The sequence below is a fragment of the Nerophis lumbriciformis genome, linkage group LG29 (assembly GCF_033978685.3).
Source record: "Nerophis lumbriciformis linkage group LG29, RoL_Nlum_v2.1, whole genome shotgun sequence".
In the NCBI taxonomy this organism is placed as follows: domain Eukaryota; kingdom Metazoa; phylum Chordata; class Actinopteri; order Syngnathiformes; family Syngnathidae; genus Nerophis; species Nerophis lumbriciformis.
The window spans coordinates 28,210,001-28,235,371 of record NC_084576.2 but is presented as its reverse complement, the minus strand read 5'-3'; the positions used below and the strand labels follow the sequence as shown (position 1 = coordinate 28,235,371).

Here is a 25,371-nt window from a genome sequence, read left to right as displayed (position 1 = left end):
CCTATATTTTCGTTAGGTAAAAAAAATGTTCTGAATTTATTTCAATGAATATTAACTTGTTAATGTTATAATGCTCAAATAGGGACGAGGGCGGGGTGCACAGTGAAACAGTGAACAATTTCGCGACAAAGATGAACCTTTATTGATTGATCTGCAGCCATGACAAAATATCAGACAATCTCCATTGTCAACGACAGGCAGGAAAATAAAGATAAACACATAGCCTATGTTGTAGGCATAGGCTCATAGGTTTTTAAGTTGAAATAAAAAAATAAATAAAAAATGTGCCTCATAAGCCTTAGGCTGTCAATCACGCGCACAAACTTAAATTATACAATAACATATGTATGTCATCTCTATTTAAACAAAAATAAATTAAATAAATAATAATAACAAATGACCTGCAACTTATTGGCCAAGGCAAATAGCTGAAGGGGGGAAATCAAACCCATCAGACTGCACTTTATCATCAAACTTGAATTATAATGAAAATGGACGGTCGCGACAAACAAAGCAAGCTAAATATCCTTACATTGTCGCCAATCGGAGATGCGCTTCACTTGAAAGCGAGGCCAAAAAATTATTCACACATAGTAGAGATATACTACTATGTGTGAATAATTATTTGGTATATCTCCAATAGAAAAAAACCACAATAAACAACGCAATTGCCTTAATTCCTTTGCATTGTAGTGCGCCCAAACAACACGTAACCATCAAAATTATTCAGCTGACCGAACTCAATATAGGTTAGACATGGGCTTATTTGGTATAGCCTATAGGTAACGTAGACTAATTCGTTTAACATATCCAACCGTATGTCTACTTACTTTTTTTTTTGTTAGCCCTATGCAGGAATAAAATGGCATCTACAGTGCCAGGATTCAGGCGAGAGCGCCTGGCCTCTAAAATGCGCCCTGCTGCGCTGAAGGAGCGCTCACTTGCGCCACTTGTTGCTGGGACACGGTGCCATCTTTTTCTTTTTTTCTTTCTTTTTTTCGCCGCCCTCAACTGGTTCCGGTCGTACCTAACCGACAGGAGTTTTTGTGTAAAAGTAGACAGTTTTATGTCTTCCACAGCTCCTTTACCACATGGGGTCCCCCAGGGCTCAATCCTTGCCCCAATTTTATTTGCGCTTTACCTTCTCCCCCTTGGTTCTATTTTTAGGAAGTACAGTATTGCATTTCATTTTTACGCCGATGATTGCCAGATTTATTTTCCCATGGCACAAAATAACACGGTTCAACGTCTTATTGATTGCCTGCACGACATCAAAGTCTGGCTTTCATCTAACTTCCTGAGCCTAAATGAAGATAAAACAGAAGTTATGTTGTTCGGTCCAAGTCGCTGTCCCTCCCCCAACGTAGACCTCGGCACTCTGACCCCGTATCTCAGCGACTGTGTCACAAACCTGGGGGTAAAGTTCGACTCAGATTTTAAATTCGAAAAACAAATCAGCAGCGTCGTACAAAAAAGCTTTTATCAATTACGCCAAATAGCTAAAGTGAAACCGCTTCTGTCAGGACATGATCTTGAGAAATTAATCCACGCCTTTATCTCGACTCGTCTTGACTACTGCAATGCCCTGTATGTAGGCATTAGCCAGGCCTCCCTCGCCCGCCTGCAGCTCATGCAGAACTCTGCTGCTCGTCTGCTAACACAGACCCGCAGACGTGAGCACATCACCCCTATTTTAGCGTCCCTTCACTGGCTCCCTGTGCGTTATCGAATACATTTTAAACTCCTTTTATTTGTTTTTAAATGTCTAAACAACCTCGCGCCAACCTATCTCTCAGACCTCCTTCAGCCTTACTGCCCCACCCGATCCTTAAGATCAGCCGATCAGCTGCTACAGACGGTCCCTGACACAAGGCTGAAGCTTAGAGGTGACAGAGCTTTCGCCGTTGCTGCTCCCAAGCTCTGGAACGATCTACCTCTGAGTGTTAGACAAGCCTCCTCTCTTCCTGTTTTTAAATCTCTCTTAAAAACATACTTTTATTCCATGGCTTTTAACACTGAGTGATATCCATCCTGCAATGGCGCCCCATAATACACCTGCTGTGAACCTGTTTTTATGTTTTTATTTATTCTATTTTATTTATTTTTTATCGTGTTCTGTTTGTGTTGTGTTGTGTTTGCTCGGTACTCGTATTATCTTTTAACCTGTCCATTGTACAGCACTTTGGCTACCCCTGTGGCAAATTTTAAATGTGCTTTATAAATAAAGTTGATTTGATTTGATTCTTCTTCTGTTGTGTTGTGCTGCAGTGCCTGATGAATAATTGACTGTTTCAAAGAGTGCTGCTCGTTTTTCGTATGTGGGTAACAACATTTAACTATGTATATATATTTCCGAATTGGTTCAACCGCCAACCGCCCGCATCTATTTAAAATCTATTTTTACCCGCCCGACCCGCGGTTTATCCGCGGACTCCGCGGTTGTGTCCGCAAACCGCGCATCTCTATTAAGTTCCATATTTTTCAGATTATAAGTCGCAGTTGTTTTCATAGGGGGTGCGACTTATACTCTGGAGCGACTTATGTGGTAAATTATTAACACATTATGGCGCATTGTCTACCTTTGGAGTTGGCAGAGTTGTTTAGAAGTGACAAAGAAGATTTCACGGGATTTAGTGATTAGGAGTGACAGATTGTTTGGTAAACGTATAGCATGTTCTATATGTTATAGTTATTTGAATGACTCTTACCATAATATGTTACGTTAACATACCAGTTGGTTATTTATGCCTCATATAACGTACACTTATTCAGCCTGTTGTTCACTATTCTTTATTTATTTTAAATTGCCTTTCAAATGTCTATTCTTGGTGTTGGATTTAAATGATAAATGATAATAAATGGTTTATATTTGTATAGCACTTTTCTACCTTCAAGGTACTCAAAGCGCTTTGACAGTATTTCCACATTTACCCATTCACACACACATTCACACACTGATGGCGGGAGCTGCCATGCAAGGCGCTAACCAGCAGCCATCAGGAGCAAGGGGTGAAGTGTCTTGCCCAAGGACACAACGGACGTGACTAGGATGGTAGAAGGTGGGAATTGAACCCCAGTAACCAGCAACCCCCCGATTGCTGGCACGGCCACTCTACCAACTTCGCCACGCCGTCCCCAAATAAATCTCCCCCAAAAATGCGACTTATATGTTTTTTTCCTTCTTTATTATGCATTTTCGGCCGGTGCGACTTATACTCCGGAAAATACGGTAATGATTATTTGCACACAAAAAAATAGGTTTCTCAGTGTGAACATTAAAGGGGAACATTATCACCAGACCTATGTAAGCGTCAATATATACCTTGATGTTGCAGAAAAAAGACCATATATTTTTTTTTAACCGATTTCCGAACTCTAAATGGGTGAATTTTGGCGAATTAAACGCTTTTCTATCACATCGGGAAGAAATCCGCCATTTTCTCACTTTCGTCGGTGTGTTGTCGGAGGGTGTAACAACACGAACAGGGACGGATTCAAGTTGCACCAGTGGCCCAAAGATGCGAAAGTGGCAAGAAATTGGACGAAATTTGTTCAAAATACGAGGGTGTGGGGAAAGCCGACGAAATGGTCAGTCGTTTGTTCCGCACACTTTACCGACGAAAGCTATGCTACGACAGAGATGGCAAGAATGTGTGGATATCCTGCGACACTCAAAGCAGATGCTGACATCAACTCCAAAACTGGACAGATCAGCTTTCAGGAAAAGAGAGCGGATGAGGGTATGTCTACAGAATATATTAATTGATGAAAACTTTATTCATTACTCGCGGTTTTACGTAAATTATTATACATAAACTGTGTTTACCAATAATTTAGCTTAAAAACTTTAATTTTTTTCAATCATTCGAGTACATTCGGGTTGTCTTGTGTAATGCAGTATTTTGTGTCTATTTAGGTATGGTTAACCTGAGTGCTGAAATCGTGGAAAAATATATGTTCTTAGCGCGCCTGAATTGGGCTGTCTGCACTCTCAAAGTGCATGTTGTTGCCAAATGTATTTCATATGCTGTAAACCTAGTTCATAGTTGTTAGTTTCCTTTAATGCCAAACAAACACATACCAATCGTTGGTTAGAAGGCGATCGCCGAATTCGTCCTCGCTTTCTCCCGTGTCGCTGGCTGTCGTGTCGTTTTCGTCGGTTTCGCTTGCATACGGTTCAAACCGATATGGCTCAATAGCTTCAGTTTCTTCTTCATTTTCGCTACCTGCCTCCACACTACAACCATCCGTTTCAATACATGCGTAATCTGTTGAATCGCTTAAGCCGCTGAAATCCGAGTCTGAATCCGAGCTAATGTCGCTATACCTTGCTGTTCTTTCCGCCATGTTTGTTTGTGTTGGCATCACTATGTGACGTCACAGGAAAATGGACGGGTGTGTATATAACGATGGTTAAAATCAGGCACTTTGAAGCTTTTTTTAGGGATATTGCGTGATGGGTAAAATTTTGGCATTCGACCGTGTCCCTCGGGAAGTCCTGTGGGGAGTGCTCGGAGAGTATGGGGTATCGGACTGTCTGATTGTGGCGGTCCGCTCCCTGTATGATCAGTGCCAGAGCTTGGTCCGCATTGCCGGCAGTAAGTCGGACACTTTTCCAGTGAGGGTTGGACTCCGCCAAGGCTGCCCTTTGTCACCGATTCTGTTCATAACTTTTATGGACAGAATTTCTAGGCGCAGTCAAGGCGTTGAGGGGATCCGGTTTGGTGGCTGCAGGATTAGGTCTCTGCTTTTTGCAGATGATGTGGTCCTGATGGCTTCATCTGGCCAGGATCTTCAGCTCTCACTGGATCGGTTCGCAGACGAGTGTGAAGCGACTGGGATGAGAATCAGCACCTCCAAGTCCGAGTCCATGGTTCTCGCCCGGAAAAGGGTGGAGTGCCATCTCCGGGTTGGGGAGGAGATCTTGCCCCAAGTGGAGGAGTTCAAGTACCTCGGAGTCTTGTTCACGAGTGAGGGAAGAGTGGATCGTGAGATCGACAGGCGGATCGGTGCGGCGTCTTCAGTAATGCGGACGCTGTATCGATCCGTTGTGGTGAAGAAGGAGCTGAGCCGGAAGGCAAAGCTCTCAATTTACCGGTCGATCTACGTTCCCATCCTCACCTATGGTCATGAGCTTTGGGTTATGACCGAAAGGACAAGATCACGGGTACAAGCGGCCGAAATGAGTTTCCTCCGCCGGGTGGCGGGGCTCTCCCTTAGAGATAGGGTGAGAAGCTCTGCCATCCGGGGGGAGCTCAAAGTAAAGCTGCTGCTCCTCCACATGGAGAGGAGCCAGATGAGGTGGTTCGGGCATCTGGTCAGGATGCCACCCGAACGCCTCCCTAGGGAGGTGTTTAAGGCACGTCCGACCGGTAGGAGGCCGCGGGGAAGACCCAGGACACGTTGGGAAGACTATGTCTCCCGGCTGGCCTGGGAACGCCTCGGGGTCCCACAGGAAGAGCTGGACAAAGTGGCTGGGGAGAGGGAAGTCTGGGCTTCCCTGCTTAGGCTGCTGCCCCCGCGACCCGACCTCGGATAAGCGGAAGAAGATGGATGGATGGATGGATGGGTAAAATTTTGAAAAAAAACTTTGAAAAATAAAATAAGCCACTGGGAACTGATTTTTAATGGTTTTAACCCTTCTGAAATTGTGATAATGTTCCCCTTTAAATATCTTGTCTTTGCAGTCTATTCAATTGAATATAAATTGAAAAGGATTTGCAAATCATTGCATTCTGTTTTTATTTACCATTTACACAACGTGACAACTTCACTGCTTTTGGGGTTTTGTAGATCAAATATTGCCCATGCAGGACACATTAAGGACTTGTCTTGTATCTTTGTACCAAATGAAGTGTCTCATCGGGTCTGCTCAAAACATCTTAGCACACAATTTCAATTACCTTCATGGCCGTGTTATAATAAGTCACCTCCAAACTGCCAATTTGGGGGCATTTTGGGCGTTTACCCCTCCAGTGAGGCGGAACCGGCCCGAGTTATGGCATAATGAATGGCCTCCCTGGGAGCCTGTGACATTTGTCACATGCTATTACTTGACAATCAGGCTACAAGGCGCAGCCTGTGATAATGGGCCCGGGCCGCACAAGCAGATTTGCACATGTATAGGCTTGTCCACACAAGACGGACAAGGCAGAGGATATTGGGCCAAATATAGTTCCAGTCTGTGTTTTTGTAAAGATGGGGGGGGGAAGGTGGAGAGTTTTGGGGGTGAAACGCAGTTCCTACAAATGTTAGCGGGGCCGTTTGGGGAAGTTGTGGTTACCAAGGAGCCGCGGGCGCACACTCTGTGGTCTTTCGCAGCTGAGCACACTGACCCCCCCAAAGCACAGCCAGCGCAGACACAATGAATTGCTAATGACACTCGGGATGACTGGCAGGGAAAGGGCCTCCGCACACACATGGCACAATGGAGGACCTACGCAAGCGCCGCATGTTTGATGTCCATGCGCATACACACACACACACAAACACACACATTCTTGTATTTGTTACCTTCTTGAGATCTCCGAAAAAAGCCTACCTCTTTAGGACCACCTTTTCTAGATATATAAAGATGTGCATTTACAACATTAATAATATATACATACTATGCAAATATAAAAAAGCTTGTTGTGAAAAATGTATTGGAATTTCACAAGAAAAAGGTCACAATTTCACAAGAAAAATTTAGAATTTTGGAAATTCGTCATTTTACTCAACGCAAGTCCGAATTTTACAAGAAAAGCTGAACATTTGTGCAATATTATGATAAAAGTTGGAATTTTACTCAATAACAGTCGCAATTTTACAAGAAAAGCATCACATTTTGGCAATTTTATGAAAAGAGTCGTAATTTTACCTGACAAAAGTCACAATTTTATAAGAAAACGTTAACATTTTGGCAATATTATAATAATAATAATCAGAATTATACTTGGCAAAATTATAACAAAAATATTGGCAATATTGTAATAAAAATCTGAATTTTATATGACAAATGTCACCATTTTGCATTAAAAAGTAGTCATTTTACATAAAAAAAGCAATAATTGAAAAATTGTTCCAAATTTTATAAGAAAAAAATCGACACATTATGAGAAAGACTGCTTTTAGTTTTTGCTTTTTTTTGTTGAATTTGTTGTTTGTAATTGGTTTTTAATCTTCATTATTTACTTCAAGTTATTACAGTATGTCTCTATATACATATTTATTTGTTTTTTTAATTAGTTTTGGTCAAAAGGGGTGCATTTCAATTTCTTACACACACTTGTTATTTCATAAGTTGACCAGACAGGGAGCACTTTTAAAAGCGACACACAGTCCATCCATCCATCCATTTTCTACCGCTTATTCCCTTTGGGGTAGCGGGGGGCGCTGGAGCCTATCTCAGTTACAATCGGGCGGAAGGCGGGGTACACCCTGGACAAGTCGCCACCTCATCGCAGGGCCAACACAGATAGACAACATTCACACTCACATTCACACACTAAGGACCATTTAGTGTTGCCAATCAACCTATCCCCAGGTGCATGTCAATTTGAAAAATCCCTCCTTTTAGGGACCACCTTAATTTTGATAGATTTCACCACCAGGGGTGCAAATGAGACATTCTCTATTAGATGCAATGTTATTGGGACCATGATTTATGTCATCACTTGTTCACACCTCCTCATATGGAAGCTACTTTTCCTTGTTGGTGTCTCAAGAAGGACAGAAATACAAGAACACACACACACACACACACACACACACACACACACACACACACACACACACACACACACACACACACACATTCTTGTATTTGTTACCTTCTTGAGATCTCCGAAAAAAGCCTACCTCTTTAGGACCACCTTTTCTAGATATATAAAGACGTGCATTTACAACATTAATAATATATACATACTATGCAAATATAAAAAAGCTTGTTGTGAAAAATTTATTGGAATTTCACAAGAAAAAGGTCACAATTTCACAAGAAAAACTTATAATTTCGGCAGTATTATAATAAAAGTTGTCATTTTACTCAACGCAAGTCCGAATTTTACAAGAAAAACTGAACATTTGTGCAATATTATGATAAAAGCTTGAATTTTACTCAATAACGGTCGCAATTTTACAAGAAAAGCTTCAAATGTTGGCAATTTTGTGAAAAGTCGTAATTTTACTCGACAAAAGTCACAATTTTATAAGAAAACGTAAACATTTTGGCGATATTATAGTAATAATCGGAACTTTACTTGGCAAAAATGTATCAAAAAAATTGGCAATATTGTGATAAAAGTCAGAATTTTATATGACAAATGTCACCATTTTGCATTAAAAAGTAGTAATTTTATATAAAAAAAGCAATAATTTTACGAGAAAATATTGCAATATTACAGAAACAGAAAGAATATGAGAAATTGTTCCCAATTTTATAGGAAAAAAGTCAACACATTGTGAGAAAAAAACTGCTTTTAGTAAATGTTATTTTTTGTTTGTAATTGGTTTTTAATCTTCATTATTTACTTCAAGTTATTACAGTATGTCTCTGTATACATATATATTTCTTTTTTTTTAAATTAGTTTTGGTCAAAGGGGGTGCATTTCAATTTCTTACACACACTTGTTATTTCATATGTTGGCCAGAAGGGGAGCACTTCAAATTTGTACACACACTTGTTATTTCATATGTTGACCAGAGGGGGAGCACTTTTAAAACCGACACACAGTCAATTTGAAAAATCCCTCCTTTTAGGGACCACCTTAATTTTGATAGATTTCACCACATTCTCTATTAGATGCAATGGTTTTCTATATTGGGATCATGATTTATGTCCTAACTTGTTCACACCTCCTCATATGGAAGCTACTTTTCCTTGTTGATGTCTCAAGAAGGGTGGAAATACAAGAACACACACACCCACACGCACACGCACACACACGCACACGCACACACACACACACACACACACACACACACACAGGCACACGCACATTCTTGTATTTGTTACCTTCTTGAGATCTCCGAAAAAAGCCTCCCTCTTTAGGACCACCCTTTCTAGATATATAAAGATGTGTATTTACAACATTAATAATATATACATACTATGCAAATATAAAAAAGCTTGTTGTGAAAAATGTATTGGAATTTCACAAGAAAAAGATCACAATTTCACAAGAAAAACTTAGAATTTCGGCAGTATTATAATAAAAGTCGTCATTTTACTCAACGCAAGTCAAAATTTTACAAGAAAAACTGAACATTTGTGCAATATTATGACAAGTTGGAATTTTACTCAATAACAGTCGCAATTTTACAAGAAAAGCCTCAAATTTTGGCAATCTTATGAAAAGAGACGTAATTTTACTCGACAAAAGTCACAATTTTATAAGAAAACTTAAACATTTTGGCGATGTAGTAATCGGAATTTCACTTGGCAAAATTATAACAAAAAAATTGGCAATATTGTGATAAAAATCTGAATTTTATATGACAAATGTCACCAGTTTGCATTTAAAAGTATTACTTTTACATAAAAAAGTAATAATCTTATGAGAAAATATTGCAATATTACAGAAACAGAAAGAATATGAGAAATTGTTCCCAATTTTATAAGAAAAAAGTCAACACATTGTGAGAAAAAGACTGCTTTTAGTAAATGTTTTTATTTTTTGTTTGTAATTGGTTTTTAATCTTCATTATTTACTTCAAGTTATTGCAGTATGTCTCTATATACACATTAGATTTTTTTAATTAGTTTTAGTCAAAGGGGGCGCATTTCAATTTCTTACACACACTTGTTATTTCATATGTTGACCAGAGGGGGAGCACTTTTAAAAACGACACAGTCAATTTGAAAAATCCCTCCTTTTTGGGACCACCCTCATTTTGACAGATTTCACCACCACCAAATGAGACATTCTCTATTAGATGCAATGTTATTGGGACCATGATTTATGTCCTAACTTGTTCACACCTCCTCATATGGAAGCTTTTTGTCCTTGTTGATGTCTCAAGAAGGGTAGAAATACAAGAACATACACACACACCCCCACACCCGAAGAAGAAAAAACACTTAATCACACATGCATGCTGACATTCACGTGTGATCTCTTTTTTGTAAGATTTTAACCTGTGCAAATAACAGCGTGAAGAAGCAGACTTATGGGATAGCAACTGTGTTCACGTGAGATTAAATAGACTGTAAGTGTTTGTTTGTGTGCACGGAACACAGAATTAGGTATAACTCCGCTTTAAGGAGGATGTTTAAGAAAGGATTTGAGCTTTTCTGCCGTGGCAACTTGTCCACGCCAACATTAGGCCTGGGCCCAGAATAAAATTTGCTTGACGTTATATTGACCTAAGAATTATTGCCGATAAACAATATTATTGCCATTAACTTAATGAGACCAAATTAACCATTGATGTAATAATACATTATGCAGCTGAGATAGGCTCCAGCACCCCCCGTGACCGCAAAAGGGACAAACGGTAGAAAATGGATGGATGGATAGATGAGGCAATTCTTGAAGGAATTGCGTGTGAAAGCTCCAATGCTGAAGTTAACTAAAATCCTGGAAATTTTTTGAGAATTGTTGAAGTAGAACACACAATTCCCAAACAGGGTGAATATTTTGAAGTTGGAACAGTTAGAATCGGATGAAAAATGCGAGAGTTGTGGAACTTTGAAGAATGTTCCATTGAGTTCAATGGGAATTTCCAAAAAATTAGGATATTTCGGGAAAAACGGGAATTTTTTTTAGTATAAATGGTTGGTGTTGGATTTTTTTTTAAAGAAATGTTGAAGTACCGGTAGTAACATGTTGAATTGAGAAATGGTATTACGGAATTCCTGGAATTTCGGGAAAAACCGGGAATTTTTCCAGTTCAAAAAACAACTTTGTTTTTTGTCCTGATTAAGAGGAATGTTTTGACGGTGGACCAGTTGAAATGCGTTGAAAAATGTGGAAGGAGTAGTCGTCTGAAAAAAGGGTGGGAATAGGGCTTTGGAACACCAGGAATTCTGGAAAATCCTGGAATTTTTTTGAACATGGAAAAAAGGGAGTTTACATTTCCAGGATGGTGAAATGTGTTCAAGGTTGAATGGTTTGAATCGGTTGAAAAATGTGGAAATGGTAGAAGTTTGAAAAATGGCCAATTCATTTTGAATGGGAAAAATGTCCCGGAAAACCTGGAATTCTGGGATTTTTTGGAATTCCAGAATAGGCTGAATATTTTGAAGTTGGAACGGTTAGAATCAGATGAAAAATGTGGGAGTTGTGGAACTTCAATGGGAATTTCCCAACAATTTGGGAATTTCGGGAAAAATGGGAATTTTTTAGAAAATGGTAAAAAAAACAAAAAACTTGAATGGTCTGAATGAGTTGAAATGGTTGGTGTTGGAATTTTTCAAATCGGTCAAGAAATGCTGAAGTAGTAACATGTTGAATTGAGGATTGGTATTACGGAATTCCTGGAATTTCGGGAAAAACCGAGAATTTTTCCAGTTCAAAAAACAACTTTTTTTTTTTGTCCTGATTAAGAGAAATGATTTGACGGTGGACCGGTTGAAATACGTTGAAAAATGTGGAAGGAGTAGTCGTCAGAAAAAAGGGTGGAAATAGGGCTTTCGAACACCAGGAATTCTAGAAAATCCTGGAATTTTTTTGAATATGGAAAAAAGGGAGTTTACATTTCCAGGATGGTGAAATGTGTTCAAGGAGGAATGATTTGAACCGGTTGAAAAATGTGGAAATGGTAGAAGTTTGAAAAATGGCCAATTCATTTTGAATGGGAAAAATGTCCCGAAAAACCTGGAATTCTGGGATTTTTTGGAATTCCAGAATTGGCTGAATATTTTGATGTTGGAACGGTTAGAATCAGATGAAAAATGTGGGAGTTGTGGAACTTCAATGTGAATTTCCAAAACATTTGGAAATTTCGTGGAAACACGGGAATGTTTTAGAAAATGGTAAAAAAAACAAAAAACTTGAATGGTCTGAATGAGTTGAAATGGTTGGTGTTGGAATTTTTCAAATCGGTCAAGAAATGTTGAAGTAGTAACATGTTGAATTGAGAAATGGTATTACGGAATTCCTGGAATTTCTGGAAAACCGGGAATTTTTCCAGTTAAAAAAAACAAATTTGTTTTTTGTCCTGATTAAGAGGAATGTTTTGATGGTGGAACGGTTAGTATCAGATGAAAAATGTGGGAGTTGTGGAACTTCAATGGGAATTTCCAAAATGTTTGGGAATTTAGGGAAAAACTGGAATTTTTTTAGAAAATGGTATGAAAAAAACTTGAATGGTCTGAATGAGTTGAAATGGTTGGTGTTGGAATTTTTCCCAAATCGGTCAAGAAATTAAGTAGTAACATGTTTAATTGAGAAATGGTATTACGGAATTCCTGGAATTTCTGGAAAACCGGGAATTTTTCCAGTTAAAAAAAACAAATTTGTTTTTTGTCCTGATTAAGAGGAATATTTTGATGGTGGAACGGTTAGAATCAGATGAAAAATGTGGGAGTTGTGGAACTTCAATGGGAATTTCCAAAATGTTTGGGAATTTAGGGAAAAACTGGATTTTTTTTAGAAAATGGTATGAAAAAAACTTGAATGGTCTGAATGAGTTGAAATGGTTGGTGTTGGAATTTTTCCCAAATCGGTCAAGAAATTAAGTAGTAACATGTTTAATTGAGAAATGGTATTACGGAATTCCTGGAATTTTGGGAAAACCGGGAATTTTTCCAGTTAAAAAAAACAAATTTGTTTTTTGTCCTGATTAAGAGGAATGTTTTGATGGTGGAACGGTTGAAATGCGTTGAAAAATGTGGAAGGAGTTGTCGTCAGAAAAAAGGGTGGAAATAGGGCTTTGGAACACCAGGAATTCTGGAAAATCCTGGAATTTTTTTGAACATGGAAAAAAAAGTAGTTTACATTTCCAGGATGGTGAAATGTGTTCAAGGTTGAATGGGTTAAAAAATGTGGAAATGGTGGAAGTTGGAAAAATGGCCAATTCATTTTGAGTGGGAAGAATGTCCTGGAAAACCTGGAATGCTTCGGAGTATTCACACAATAAATAATGCATGTAGATACTTTCAAATGCAATAAACTTGTATTTCTCGTATTTTGTAACATTGTGATTGGAATGCAATCTTTTAAATCTCCAAGTTAAAAAAAACAAAACAAATATTTGTCTGTTAGCAAAATTTTGCACTTGAATAAAAATCACAACCACCTCCCGTCTTATCCCCCGAAATTTCCCCCTCTGTCTTCCTTTTTTCCCCTCTTTCTAACCCCTCTTGCTGCGCCAACCATGAATATAAACCTTATATAAATATAAACTTCCACAATTCCCACATTCTTCAACCGATTCAAACCATTCCACCTTCAACACATTCAACTCATCCTGGACATTCAAATGACCATGTTTCCACATTCAACAAATGTCCAGGAATTCCCGTTTTTTGGGAACCTATTTCCACCCTTAAGTTCGAGTACTCCTTTCATATTTTTCAACCCATTTCAACCGTTCCACCGTCTAAACACTCCTCATATTCAGGACAAAAACCAAGTTAGTTAAGGAATTACAAAAATTCCTAGTTTTCCCCAAATTCCAGGAATTTCTCAATTAAAAACTGTTACTTCTTCAACATTTCTTGACCGATCCAAACAATTCCAACACCAACCAATTCAGCTCATTCAGGACATTCATGCTCCTAAATATTTTCTTTTAAAAATCCAGCTTTTCCCAAAATCCCCAAATTTCCAGGAAGTTCCCATTGAAATGAATGGGACATTTTTTCAAGTTGCAACATTCCCACATTTTTCAACATATTCAAAGCATTCCAACATCAACACATTCCACTCATTCTGGACATTCAAACTTACACTTTCTTTCTTTAGTTTATTTCGAACATGAACACACTTACATCATAATACATCACACAATTTCATATCATTTCATTTTACATCATGCCCGAAAAGGAGTAGGAAGAAGCAAAGCTTATTTAATCCTACCCCTTTCCCACTTCAAAGCGTTTACAAATATATAGAATCATTTACTGACCTTTTTATATAATAAATAACATCTATGAATTAGTATACAACAGTTTTGTAATATGTAATTAATTAATTCAGTCTTTATTAACATACTGAGATGAAGAACATCTTATTTTCAATAAGGTTGAAAGTATTTCTCATAATTCTTCTTCTTCTTTGTACTCTGTAAGCACTATTATTTTGAACAACCTCTTAAACTGGATCATATCAGTACAATTTTAAACTTCATTACTTAATCCATTCCATAATTTAATTCCACATACTGATATGCTTTCCCAAGTTCTAAACCAAATTCCGCTTTTCCTGGAAATTCAAACATTCAAACCATTCCAACATTCAAGCTATTCTTACATTCATACTGCATTCTGTCAGCATTTCACTTCAACTTCATCATTGGAGCATTCACACGCAATTCCTTCAGTAACTGCCTCTTCTAGTTTGAATTTATTGTCTGGTTAACTGACATATCGAATATTGGCCCAGGCCTGGCCAACATGGATGATTTAAAGCAGTGGTCCCTAACCTTTTTGTAGCTGCGGACCGGTCAACGCTTGAAAATTTGTCCCACGGACCGGGGGGTTATGGTATTTTCTTTTTTTTTTTGTCATAAGGAAATATATGTATATATTGTGTTTTTTTATGTTGATTTAATAAATTAAAAAAAAATATATATATATATTTTAATTTTTTTTTTTATTTCTTGTGTGGCCCGGTACCAATCGGCCCGGTGGTTGAGGACCACTGATTTAAAGAATACACATTAAAAAAACAATCTCCAAACACAAACACATTCAGCTGCTGTCCTCTTCATTTTCTCCAATCAGGAGTTTGACTTGTTTGAAAATCTAAGCCCTGACTAGTATTTTCCAAAAAAACACAATTTTTTTAGGGGCGAGAGACCAAATGCATGCAAGACTATGCCGTATTCTCAGCTAAGGCTTTCTTACCCATGGCCTGCTTGCCCATAGCGCACTGGTATGTGTTCCTGGGCGACTGGTTGTGGTGGGGGTACGGAATGAGGCCGGCGCACACGCCCAGTAGCGTGAAGGGCTCGATCTCCAAGTGCGTGGTGTCTCTACAAACGTAAAAATAAACAAAAAACGTTAACAACTCCTCATTTGTAATTCTACCAAACCCAAAAGCAGTGAAGTTGTCACGTTGTGTAAATGGTAAATAAAAACAGAATACAATGATTTGCAAATCCTTTTCAACTTATATTCAATTGAATAGACTGCAAAGATAAGATATTTCATGTTCACACTGAGACCCTTCATTTTTTTTTTTTTTTTTTGCAAGTAATCATTACCTTAGAATTTAATGGCAGATTTAATGGTAACACCACTGTGTTACATGGCCTTTCCTTTTAACAACACTCAGTAAATGTTTGGGAACTGAGGAGACACATTTTTGACGTGGAATTCTTTCCCATTCTTGCTTGATGTACAGCTTAAGTTGTTCAACAGTCTCCCTTCTCATATTTTAGCCTTCATATTGCGCCACACATTTTCAGTGGGAGACAGGTCTGGACTACAGGCAGGCCAGTCTAGTACCCGCACTCTTTTACTATGAAGCCACACTGTTGTAACACATGGCTTGGCATTGTCTTGCTGAAATAAGCAGGGGCGTCCATGATAGCATTGCTTAGATGGCAACATATGTTGCTCCAAAACTTGTACGTACCTTTCAGCATTAATGGTGCCTTCACAGATGTGTGAGTTACCCATGCCTTGGACACTAATACACCCCCATACCATCACAGATGCTGGCTTTTCAACTTTGCGCCTAGAACAGTCCGGATGGTTCTTTTCCTCTTTGTTCCGGAGGACACGACGTCCACAGTTTCCAAAAACAATTTGAAATGTGGACTCGTCAAACCACAGAACACTTTTCCACTTTGCATCAGTCCATCTTAGATGAGCTCGGGCCCAACGAAGCCGGCGGCGTTTATGGGTGTTGTTGATAAATGGCTTTGGCTTTGCATAGTAGAGTTTTCACTTGCATTTACAGATGTAGCGACAAACTGTAGTTACTGACAGTGGTTTTCTGAAGTGTTCCTGAGTCCATGTGGTGATATGCTTTACACACTGATGTCGCTTTTTGATGCAGTACCGCCTGAGGGCTCCAAGGTCACGCGGCTTAGCCGCTTACATGCAGTGATTTCTCCAGATTCTCTGAACCTTTTGATGATATTACGGACTGTAGAAGGTGATATCCCTAAATTTCTTGCAATAGCTGGTTGAGAAATGTTTTTTTTTTAAACAATTTGCTCACGCATTTGTTGACAAAGTGGTGACCCTCGTCCCGTCCTTGTTTGTGAATGACTGAGCATTTCATGGAAGCTGCTTTTATACCCAATCATGGCACCCACCTGTTCCCAATTAGCCCGTTCACCTGTGGGATGTTCCAAATAAGTGTTTGATGAGCATTCCTCAACTTTCTCAGTCTTTTTTGCCACTTGTGCCAGCTTTTTTGAAACATGTTGCAGGCATCAAATTCCACATGAGCTAATATTTGCAAAAAATATTGCAAAAAAAAGTTTTCCAGTGTGAACATGAAATATCTTGTCTTTGCAGTCTATTCAATTGAATATAAGTTGAAAATGATTTGCAAATCATTGTATTCTCTTTTTATTTACCATTTACACAATGTGCCAACTTCACTGGTTTGGGGTTTTGTACTTTATTTAATTGTGCATATGACAACTGAAAGTATTTCATCTCAGTGTTTCCCACACATTCATTTATTTGTGGCGGCCCGCCACGAAAGAATTACGTCCGCCACAAATGGATTTTTCGGCTTTTGACTCACTCGACTGCTCATAAAAGCAATGGGACTCTGTCTGTGAATGTTGCTTGTAGTTACACCTCCGGTGCAGTAGGTGGCGGTAGCCTACTATGCATTGTAACTCCGCCAATAGCACTTAATTCACCTGGTGGTGGGGAAGAAGAAGAAGAAGAAGAAGAAGAAGAAGAAGAAGAAGAAGAAGAAGAAGAAGAAGAAGAAGAAGAAGAAGAAGAAGAAGAAGAAGAAGAAGAAGAAGAAGAAGAAGAAGAAGAAGAAGAAGAAGAAGAAGAAGAAGAAGAAGAAGAAGAAGAAGAAGAAGAAGAAGAAGAAGAAGAAGAAGAAGAAGAAGAAGAAGAAGAAGAAGAAGAAGAAGAAGAAGAAGAAGAAGAAGAAGAAGAAGAAGAAGAAGAAGAAGAAGAAGAAGAAGAAGAAGAAGAAGAAGAAGAAGAAGAAGAAGAAGAAGAAGAAGAAGAAGAAGAAGAAGAAGAAGAAGAAGAAGAAGAAGAAGAAGAAGAAGAAGAAGAAGAAGAAGAAGAAGAAGAAGAAGAAGAAGAAGAAGAAGAAGAAGAAGAAGAAGAAGAAGAAGAAGAAGAAGAAGAAGAAGAAGAAGAAGAAGAAGAAGAAGAAGAAGAAGAAGAAGAAGAAGAAGAAGAAGAAGAAGAAGAAGAAGAAGAAGAAGAAGAAGAAGAAGAAGAAGAAGAAGAAGAAGAAGAAGAAGAAGAAGAAGAAGAAGAAGAAGAAGAAGAAGAAGAAGAAGAAGAAGAAGAAGAAGAAGAAGAAGAAGAAGAAGAAGAAGAAGAAGAAGAAGAAGAAGAAGAAGAAGAAGAAGAAGAAGAAGAAGAAGAAGAAGAAGAAGAAGAAGAAGAAGAAGAACAAGAAGAAGAAGAACAAGAAGAAGAGGGACGGACGGGATCAAAATACTCGCCGGCTACTTTTCATAATGATGGCGCTTCCTACGTTTCTACCTCAAACGTCCAAAAGCTGCTGAAAGCCTTGATCCAGGATGCCACGGGGAAAAAAACTTAAATGGTGCCTTTTGGCGATAGTTAGCAGCTTGGTGGCTCATAGCCGGCTAGCTAACGCTTGCTAGCGTGGTAGCATTGCTTCATTTTTACAGGTGTTATAGGTAGATAGGTTATAGCTGCATCGCTCGCGGCTCGTCATATATTTAACGTTAATCCGCGATTTCACCGAGCGTTTCACAGACGAGCTAACGTGTCCAGGTTATAGCCCTGTTGTCAATAAACACACATGGACTGAAGCTAAATTGTCCACTGTCCACTGCAGCATGTGAATGCAATGAAAAGAATAAAATCTGAGCCAACCAGCTGTTAAAATGTTGTCCAAGTTAATGTTTTGGCCATTAAAGGCCCTTCATTTCAAGATTTCAACTGTGATCGGGCTTTAAACAGGTGGCTGACCTGTTCAGATGAGTGTAACTGCTACTGGTCAAATAATGTGAAATAGCATTTAATTTTACATGTATGCAATGCCATTTAAATGTAATTATAGATAATAATAATAATAATTACTGTGTAGTGTTGTAAATAGTCAACGGGAAGAATTTTAGTAAGATATAAGCCATGAGCACTACACAGCCAGAAAAAAATCTAGGCAGGACAAGTAAAAATATTGGGGCAAGTAGATTTGAGAAGTCAGGCAAGTAGAAAAAAACCTTAACGTTGAACCCTGCATGTGTTGAGCTGCTGCCGCTTAAGGTTAGACGGTACTGTACATAGAGCGCTTCTGCTCGTTAGTAATAAATTCTAATGTTGGATGTTCACTCCTTCACACAGATGAGTATAGAAAAATATTTTCAACGGCCGAAAAGGGCTCGACTTGGAGAGGAGGTAGGCCTACAGTCCGGACCACAGGTGCGACCTGTTCAGCAGCAGCAGGAGGAGGAGGAGGAGGTTGACTGACTGTGGCAGGACACCTCTGCCTCTGTTTCACTTCATGTTGCTGGTAAATAATATGGTTGTAGTAGTAGGCTAAAGTTAAATCATTTAGTATTTAGTATAAGGGGCAGAGCTTTAAGAGACATTTTAGCTTTTATATTTTATAAGATATATTTTTTGTAAGAACCACAATTAATAAATACATTTCAGTGAATCACTAATTGTTCAAATCTGTATATAAATATGTACATAAAATGTTGTAATTATATTCTAACTCCGCGTTCTTCTTGGTCATCGCCGCTGCCGCCACCCCTCGACCACACCACCACAAATAGATGCCTGCCCTGTGGGAAACACTGTATCTACACTTGTTGATTTTAATTTTATTTGAATTATGATTATTTTTATGATTATTCATTTCATTGTCTAATTGTAATTTTCTGTAAAGTACTTTGATTTGCCTTGGGTATGAATTGTGCTCTATAAATAAACTTGCCGTGCCTTACATTTGTGGAAAAATTGCAGCGAAATATTAAAACCCCACAGAAACATTTCTGTTTAAAACTTGGGAGAGACGCTTGACTTTTACATTTTTGCAGCAAAATGAATGTCATTGAACACTAACGCGCTCATGATGTATTGAGAACTTTGGACCTGTTTAAACACACATCCTTGCGTTGACATTTTAGCCTCGTAAAGGCCAGCGTCCACTGCGATGGAATCTTGTATTATGCATTCTAGAAATTTGTAACTGACCTAAAGAAACGTACACTAAAAAGAAGGAAGGCTGAATAATATAGAGAAGAGACGTCCGGCCACTAGAACAATTGAATCAAACAGCCCTGCCCTAGGGGTTGCGGACGCCACAGACCTCTGCTTTAACCTTTTAAGGGGGCTACAGTTACACCATGGAACAGATTATTTATATTTACATGATTGTTTTTGAGAAAACCACTTTCAATATACAAACATCTTACTTGTTTATCATGTGCTCGTAAAGGGCGATCTGACAGTCGTTCTCCTCATTCACATCCAGGTACTCCACCAGACCTTCATGCAGGAAGTCCTCAAAGGTTCTAGAGACAATAAAAGATCCTATAAGCGCCAGCAAGGTGATGACTCTAAAGCAGTGCTTTCAACCTTTTTTGAGCCAAGGCACATTTTTTTCATTGAAAAAATCCGGAGGCACACCGCCAGCAGAAAACATTAAAAAAGGAAACTCAGCAGCCGATATTGACAGTAAAAAGTCGTTCTCGCAATTGTTGGATATGAATTCAAAGCATAACCAAGCATGCATCACTATAGCTCTTGTCTCAAAGTAGGTGTACTGTCACCACCTGTCACATCACACCGTGACTTATTTTGAGTTGTTTGGTGTTTTCCTGTGTGTAGTCTTTTAGTTCTTGTCTTGTGCTCCTATTTTGGTGGCTTTTCCTGTTTTGTTGGTATTTTCCTGTAGCATTTTCATTTCTTCCTTGAGCGCTATTCCCCGCACCTGCTTTGTTTTAGCAATCAAGACTATTGAAGTTGTTTTTATCCTTCTTTGTGTGGACATTGTTGATTGTGATGTGATGTACGGATGTACTTTGTGGACGCCGTCTGCTCCACATGCTGCAAGTCTTTGCCGTCGTCCAGCATTCTGTTTTTGTTTACTTTGCAGCCAGTTCAGTTTCTGCTAGGATCCTGATGAGAGTGCGGAAATACGACCATGTCACAACAATTCTCAAATCCCTTCACTGGCTTCCTGTTCCACTCAGGATTGAATACAAAGTATCCCTACTAACCCACCAGTGCCTCCGTGGAAATGCCCCCCTCTACCTCAAAGAACTACTCACCCCCAAATCCTCCACACGACACCTCCGCTCTGGACAGGCTAACCTCCTCCAACCTCCGAGGACAAAGCTACGAACAATGGGAGACCGGGTTTCCTGCTCCGCCGCTCCTAGTCTGTGGAAAGCTCTCCATGACCACCTGAGGGCACCACAGACTGTGGATGCTTTTAAAAAAGGCTTAAAAACCCTTCTTTTTTAAAAAAACATTTTTTGTAGATGTATGCATACTAGTTCTAGCTATTAGGCTGTTCTAGTTTTTAATTCTTATTTTTTTTAATTATATTTTTATTTTTTTAATACACTGTAGCACTTTGAGGTTGTTTGCTCAATGTAAAGTGCTTTTTACAAATAAAATCTATTATTATTATTATTTTAGTTTTGTTCTGCGTAGCCATCCCTAAGCTTCAATGCCTTTTCTTAGAGGCTCTCGTCTTTTGTTCATTTTCGGTTTAAGCGTTAGATACCTTTTACCTGCACCCTGCCTCCCGCTGTTGTCTGCATATTGTGATCACGACAAACCATGTAACCGACGTCTACAAAGCAATTAGCTACCGGCCGCCACCTACTGATATGGAAGAGTATAACATAGTTACTCTAGACCAGGGGTCCCCAAACTACGGCCTGCGGGTCGGATCCGGCCTCCCAGCATCAAAAATCCAGCCCAAGTTAAAAAAAAAGTAAATTTTTTAAAAATCTTTACTTTCTAATCCATTTTCTACCGCTTGTTACTCTTGGTGTCTCCTAGCCGCTCAGGCAAATCATATTGTCTAAAAATGAATTTTCCCATCGATAACGTGACAATGTTAAATGTTGATGAACATCAATGTTAATTGATGTTAAATGACACAACGGATTATAAAGACAATATATATATATATATATATATATATACACAGTATATATATATATATATATATAAGTATATATATATATATATATATATATATATATACAGTATATATATGTATATGTATATATACATACATATATATATATATATATACTGTATATATACATACATACATACATACATACATACATACATACATATATATATACATACATACAGCCTGGCCCCCGGACAAATTTTTTTAACCCAATGAGGCCCCCGAGTCAAAAAGTTTGGGGGCCCCTGCTCTAGACAGTACAGACACTCAATAACGACACATTTGCAAATTATAATTACTGTATTTTCCGGACTATAAGGTGCACTTAAAATAATTTTTTTTCCCTCAAATAACCTGGTGCGCCTAATGTAAGGAATAGGTTTGGTTGAGCTTACCCACCTCGAAACTATTTTATTTGGTACATGGTGTAATGATAAGTGTGACTAGTAGATGGCAGTCAAACATAAGAGATACATGTAGACTGCACCGTTTGATGTGCTTCAACATACGAGTATTATTATGGTGTGTGTATAAGGTAAGTCATTATCTGGCGTTTTGTTTCGCAATATTATGCAAAAGAAACTTTTCTTACCTTCTGGTACCTGCTGACCTGTATTTGGGATCTGCATAAATCCTGAAAAATTGCCCGCGTCCGCCTTTGTAATCCGTGCCCACACCGTAGAAGATAAGCTTCTTCTTTTTCTCTATCTTCTTGTTATGTGACATTCATCCTCCACTGTTGCCATTTCTAATATAAACTAGGGCTGGGCGATATGGCCTTTTTTTAATATCGCGATATTTTAAGGCCATATCGCGATACACGATATATATCTCGATATTTTGCCTTAGCCTTGAATGAATAATAATCACAGCAGTATGATGATTCTATGTGTCGACATTAAAACATTCTTCTTCATACTGCATTAATATATGCTCGTTTTAAACTTTCATGCAGAGAAGGAAATCACAACTAAAAAAAAAAAAATCACAATTTTTTTCATACGTTGTTGATCTGAAAATGTTTGCCTCGGCATTTTGATGGTGTGGGCGTGTGGCACCGAACGGAGATGTTGACTGCGGAGTAAGCACTGTTCATTCTCTAGCTAGTGTGTGTGTGAGACAATCATTGGTACTTTAACTTTAACAGGTGACTTTTCAAATGATGCTACATGCTAGCAGTAATGCTACTTTTTATAGCAATACTTTCGCCCCACACTTGACAAATTACGGTTGTCTGTTCGACATATTCCCACTTGAAGCCAAACCACTGCCAGACGATGGAGCCCCTGCTGTTTTTTGGGGGAATTAATTATTCCTTCATTTGTTACCAGATTCGCACCTTCTTTCGCTCGTATTACCGCTAGCATCACAGCTAACATTTCCCATGCTGCTACCTCTCTGCTGGGAGAGGGCGTATACGTATGTGACGTATGTCGTGACAGTATGTGACGTGTGTAAGAAGGTGCGCTTGCTGTCTGTGAGAAGGAGAGACAAGAAAGAGCGAGTAGAGCCTGTAGTTTAATGCCCGCAGCTAAAAGCAACTGCGTGAGAACGTATACTCGATATCACAATATAGTCATTTTCTATATCGCACAGAGACCAACCCGCGATATATCGCGCATATCGATATATCGCCCAGCCCTAATATAAAGTAGTGTAAAGTTCTTACTTATATCTGTCAGTAAACTCGCCATGAAAGAGCTAAAACATACCGGTGTAGTGAGTTTACATTATTCACCCAAGGAACTTTAGTTATTACAGAGTTCCGGTCGGACGGTTTATCACGGGACACATTTCCGATGTTGTTTCCGGATGAGGAGATGCTGCTCCATTATTGATTGAGGTAAAGTCTAAATGTCATTAAAACAGTTAGCGCCATCTTTTAACACTTCTTCCACTCCCGTCCTTGCACGCTACACCGCTACAACAAAGATGACGGGGAGAAGACGCTGTCGAAGGTGAGCCACGTAAATAAGACCGCCCACAAAACGGCGCATCCAGAAGGGATGTCTGTAAAACATCATCTATGCAACATTTTGACCAAAGAACTACCATTACATTTTATGTAGACCACAAGGAAGTCTTTTACCTTAAGAAAAAAAAATGGGCCTTTAAAGCGCATTAACGGTGCGCCTAATATATGAAAAAAGATCAAAAATAGACCATTCATCGGCAGTGTGCCTTATAATTTGGTGCACCCTATGGTCCGGAAATCACGGTACTGGTTTGCAAAAAATGTTTTTAACCCAATTAGGTGAAATCACATAATCCCCACGACACACCAGACTGTAGTGGTTGAAAAACACCACTCTCAAGGATGTAAAGTGGACCTCACCTGTAGCCCTGCGACAGATCCTCAATGTGTTTGTTTTTCACCATGGGCTGACCCTTCTTGACGATGATGTACGGCCTGGGAAAGAGACCCGACAAGCAATGTCTGCCAAACTACTAATAATACACCAACAAACCATGCCAAGTACGGATGACGACAAGCATCCTACCTGCAGAGGCGCCCGCCGTCCGATGAGATGTACACGCATCGGTCGGCCATGTTGGTGGAGATGGACACAAACTCGTTGATGAACCCCGCACGGCGCATCAACCTGAAGGTCCTGATCAGCTTTTGGTGGTCTCGAATGACACCGAGGATGTTTCCTGTGAACACATCACCTGATGTCACTGCTTCAAACTCGGCAGCGACCCAAATTCGGGGTTTGAGGTGTTCCAAAGCTCCCGCTGGAGTTGTGGAGTGTATTTCCCTAGTGTGCTATGACAACATGTTCTAAAATGAACTAGGGCTGCAACAACTAATCGATTAAATCGATTCGAATCGATTATAAAAATAGTTGGCGATTAATTTAGTCATCGATTCGTTGGATCTATGCTATGCGCAGAGGCTACTTTTTTTTATTTTGTTTATAAAACTTTATTTATAAACTGCAACATTTACAAACAGCTGAGAAACGCCAGTATGCTGTTTTTTTTTCTATAAATTAATGGAAAGGATAGAAATGTAGTTTGTCTCTTTTATCCGATTATTAATCGATTAATCGAAGTAATTGACAGATTAATCAATTATCAAATTAGTTGTTAGTTGCAGCTTGGGATGTCCCGATCCAGGTTTTTGCACTTCCGATCCGATATTGTTTTTGCACTTCCGATCCGATACCGATACTGACCGATACTGGCCTATCCGAGCATGTATTAAAGTTTAAAGTTATTTAGCCTACTTAGTTGTCAGAATCATGTTGAAAAGGGTTTTAGTACTCTTGATAACAACTAGCCAGCTGAATTAGGGGAGTTTGAATAATACACAATGGTTGGTAACAAGAAACTGACCTGTTTATTCAAGGATAAACACAAAATAGACAAAATTATACATGACAAACAGAAATGGCATCATTGAACTAGGGCTGGGCGATATGGCCTTTTTTTAATATTGCGATATTTTAAGGCCATATTGCGATACACGATATATATCTCGATATTTTGCCTTAGCCTTGAATGAACACTTGATGCATATAATCACAGCAGTATGATGATTCTATGTGTTTTGATTGATTGATTGAGACTTTTATTAGTAGGTTGCACAGTGAAGTACATATTCCGTACAATTGACCACTAAATGGTAACACCCCAATAAGTTTTTCAACTTGTTTAAGTCGGGGTCCACTCAAATTGATTCATGATACAGATATATACTATCAGATATATACTATCATCATAATACAGTCATCACACAAGATAATCACATTGAATTATTTACATTATTTATAATCCGGGGTGTGGAGGGGGGCGCCGGATGTAAGTGTCAAAAAGACAGCCAAAAGAGTTTGATATGAGAATAAATCTAAAGTTAAAATATAGGGTAGAAATGCACCCATTTGCAGGAAATGTAGTCTTGATTTTCAAAATGTTCTTTCA

General features: G+C 38.9%; 1 protein-coding gene across 1 annotated transcript in view; it reads right to left on the bottom strand.

Moving 5' to 3' along the window:
- polr3b (polymerase (RNA) III (DNA directed) polypeptide B) overlaps positions 1-25,371 on the bottom strand; it is a 101,939-nt gene that overhangs the window by 37,045 nt on the left and 39,523 nt on the right. Inside the window, exons 16-19 of the mRNA XM_061924572.2 lie at positions 23,949-24,102; positions 23,783-23,857; positions 19,706-19,804; positions 14,994-15,121 (exon numbers count right to left, since the gene is read on the bottom strand). Coding sequence (XP_061780556.1) covers positions 14,994-15,121; positions 19,706-19,804; positions 23,783-23,857; positions 23,949-24,102 — 456 coding nt within the window. The remainder of the gene's footprint in view (positions 1-14,993; positions 15,122-19,705; positions 19,805-23,782; positions 23,858-23,948; positions 24,103-25,371) is intronic.